General features: G+C 32.7%; 1 protein-coding gene across 1 annotated transcript; it reads right to left on the reverse strand.

Annotated features, from left to right (window-relative positions):
• Positions 1–268: 268 nt before the first annotated feature.
• On the reverse strand, positions 269–3,119 carry LOC133172059 (uncharacterized). Its single transcript, XM_061306866.1, has 5 exons — positions 3,046–3,119; positions 2,749–2,838; positions 1,060–1,241; positions 473–524; positions 269–333 (listed from the first exon to the last, which is right to left on the reverse strand). Exons 1-5 carry the CDS (start codon positions 3,047–3,049, stop codon positions 269–271), a joined length of 393 nt encoding a protein of 130 aa, XP_061162850.1. The 5' UTR covers positions 3,050–3,119.
• Positions 3,120–3,392: the final 273 nt, after the last annotated feature.

The following is a 3,392-nucleotide window of genomic DNA, read 5'->3' on the forward strand; positions in this document are numbered from 1 at the left end:
GGCCCCTTTTGGTCATTTTGACACTTAATTATCCCATCCTTTCGCAACAATTGTTTTGTTATAAATGAAGTAGATATTGTTTAATATTTAGTTGTGATATATTTTACATAATGTGAACATTAATTGTCATTAAGTCCACACTTTTGTGATACGCATGTAATTTTTTTTTCAAAATGATTTTATAATTAATACATGTAATACAAACCAGACCTAAACTGAAATTTGAAAATGGAACCAAGACTGAACCGAAAAACTTTAACGGCATTTTTTAGTCATTTTTGGGAACCGTGACTGCCCTAACTGCAACTCCTTTCATGATGTAGGAGCTAGAGGCTGTAGATGACAAACAATATATCAAACAATAAATGTCCTTTACAGATGAAAAAGCAAGAAAATTAACTATGGTTTTATCATAAAATGCAATTTTTTTCCTTTAAAATTTTAAAGAAGAACATTAAATCTAATTCTGTACACATTACCTCCTCAGAATTTTCAATCTCATTTTCCATCTCATGATCTGAAATCTATATATAAAACATGTCGGCTAAGATCATACCATTATTATATATTTACATTTCCAAATGTGTTCTCTCATATAACACTACTTGAACAAGCGTTTTTACACCTGTGTAAAACAAGTTCGTTATGTGACCATAAATTGATTGTTTATATAGTCATAAACGATCTACGTAATTTCAACACATTCAATTTATACCGTTAAGTTTTGAAAAAATAAATCAGTTATAGGTTTAAAACTTTAATACATAATTATTTGTAATAAATCAGTCACAAATGTTAATAAAAGAAATAAGGTATCATTTTAAAAGTTTGATTGGGATATAAATACGAGTTGGCATGTGATCAAATCTACCATAAAGCCCTTCGGCTTTATGGGATATGATCACATGACCGACCCTATTTATATCCCAATCAAACTTTTAAAATGATACCTTATTTCTTAAATATTAATATTTGCCATGCAATTATATGGAGACAATATGTCTATTCAACATAAAACACTGGTACATATCCTATTTCTATTCTAAAATGTGTACTTACATCTGGCAAATCATCCTGGTAACTTGTTTCAGGCTCCATCAGAGTTCTTTTGGGTATAACAAATAATTTCCCCCTACGTACACTTTTTTTCAGTTGACTGACGGACTGAAAATCTACCTTTTCAATTTTCCTTGTTTTTGATGCCTTCCCCAAATTAAATCCAACCAGGTTTAATGGGATTCCTTCAAGACATAAATATAAAACAAAACTTTATAACTTTACTAGTATAGTCTGTATTTAGTAATGCAGTTTACCCTTTGGCAAATTACCATTTGCTTCAGCCTTGACAAAAAACAAAAAAACCACACACACACAAAAAAAAAAATGAACAACAACAAAAAAAAACAATGAACAAACAAACCAACACACAAAACTAAAAAAAAAACCCACACACATTAAAACCATACTTTAACCCACATCATGTAAACACTGTCAATTTTATAACAAGAGGCCCATGGGCCACATCGCTAACCTGAGCACAATGGCTAGGAAAATGCACAATCCAATTCAGTATTGAAAAGTTTACCGGGGGGGGGGGGGGGGGGGGGGGGATTTGCTGTTCTTGGGTAGAAGATTTTTAAAGATTTTTTCCTATATTTATATTCCTTTGTAAAAATTTGATACCCCATTGTGGCCCTCCCTACCCCCAGGGGTAATCATTTGAACAAACTTTAATCTACACTACCCAAGGATACTTCCATATCAATATGACTAAACATGGTTTGCTGTTCTTGAGAGAAAGATTTTTTCTTTTATATTCCTATGTAAAACTTTGATTCCCCATTATGACCCCACCCTACCCCTGGGGTCATAATTTGAACAAAATTGAATCTACTTTACCTGTCAGAGAATGCTTCCATATCAATGTGACTAAACATGGCTTTGTTGTTATTGAGAAGATTTTTAAATTTTTTCCTATATTTATATTCCTTTGTAAAACTTTGATTCCCCCTTGTGGCCCCACCCTACCACCAGGGGTCATGATTTGAAGAAACTTGAATCTACACTATATAAAAAAGGTTTCCTATAAGTTTCAAGTTTTTTGGGCCAATGGTTCTGGAGAAGAAGATTTTTAAAATATGCCACAAAATTTTCACTATTTCTGAACTATATACCTCCCCTTGAATGAGGGCATGGCCCTTCATTTGAACAAACTTAAATCCCCTTCACCCAAGGATGCAAGGAGGCAAGTTTGGTTGAAAATGGCCCAGTGGTTCTGGAGAAGACGACGACAACGTGAAAATTTTACAGACGGACGGACAGACAGAGGGACTGCAGACAAAATGCGATCAGAACAGATCATTTGAGCTTTCAGCTCAGATGAGCTGAAACCTGGTAGTAAATTAATTAAAGCCATTTTGTTGATTTGTTTAATATAACATTATATATGAACCCTTCTTTAATGCCCGTTAAGGTCTTTTAATTAAGACAGAGACCTGAACATATTTTGTTACATACGGAAATATGTACAAATATGAGCTGACAATATAAGCTAGCTGAAATTGTTTTTTCTGGATTTTTTAACGTGGCTTATCTCCGTTAGTCAGTAAAGCCCCCTCGCTGTTCAGATTTTTGACTGACCCTTGTAAATTGAGGAAAGAGTCTTATTCATTTGCAAATTAAAAAAATGTTGAAGTAGAAACTTATCAAGACTGTACAATGAATATAGTATTCTATCCTTTGTTTTACCTGGATACAAAGAAAGTATGTAGTCTTCAAGTTCCTTTGTTGTCCATGATTTTCTCAGTGAGCACCATTTTTCAGCATGTTTTGGTGAGCCTAGTATATGCAAATATTGCAAAGCATGATTATCTTTACAAAAGGCACGGTTGTTGAACCAGAAATTTATTACAAAAGGATCCCTTAGCTACATGTATTTGGATAAGGATGATTGGAATATTTCTGTAATTTTCAAGAATATATAAAACAACAAATTTTTAAACTTTGAATTGCTAGAATTGGTAAATTTCATTTTTAGTTATTTACCCATTCCTTGGTCTTTCTGACAACTTTCTTTGCAAATTTGTGGAAGGAAGACTGTCTGTTGGCTCCCCAAGAAGAAAAATTTTGAATTTTAACACTGCTTTGTGATGTCCTCTTCCTTTTCTTAAAGGTCCATCTGGACAAACAAAATCAAAAGTTTTACAAGGTAATTAAAAATTCAAATCATATTAATTTATTTTGAAACAAAAATGTTACCAAAACCTTAATGATGCAAATTAAATATCCAGGATTTAATGGCATAGAAAAGTACAAACACGATAAAGATACCTACATGTAGAATTTAGAAAACGTAGAAAGCATTCTCACTTTCTCCCCAATAGATGACTCTC

The sequence above is a fragment of the Saccostrea echinata genome, unplaced genomic scaffold (assembly GCF_033153115.1).
Source record: "Saccostrea echinata isolate AGI-Se365-2 ecotype Australia unplaced genomic scaffold, CSIRO_AGI_Sech_v1 ptg000054l, whole genome shotgun sequence".
NCBI classification, from domain to species: domain Eukaryota; kingdom Metazoa; phylum Mollusca; class Bivalvia; order Ostreida; family Ostreidae; genus Saccostrea; species Saccostrea echinata.

Coding starts and splice junctions, on each gene's coding strand:
- LOC133172059 (XM_061306866.1), bottom strand. Junction 1,242..2,748: donor CATACTTTCTTTGTATCCAG/GTAAAACAAAGG, acceptor TATGTCTTGAAG/GAATCCCATTAAACCTGGTT. Junction 334..472: donor AAATTCTGAGGAGGTAATGT/GTACAGAATTAG, acceptor TGTCATCTACAG/CCTCTAGCTCCTACATCATG.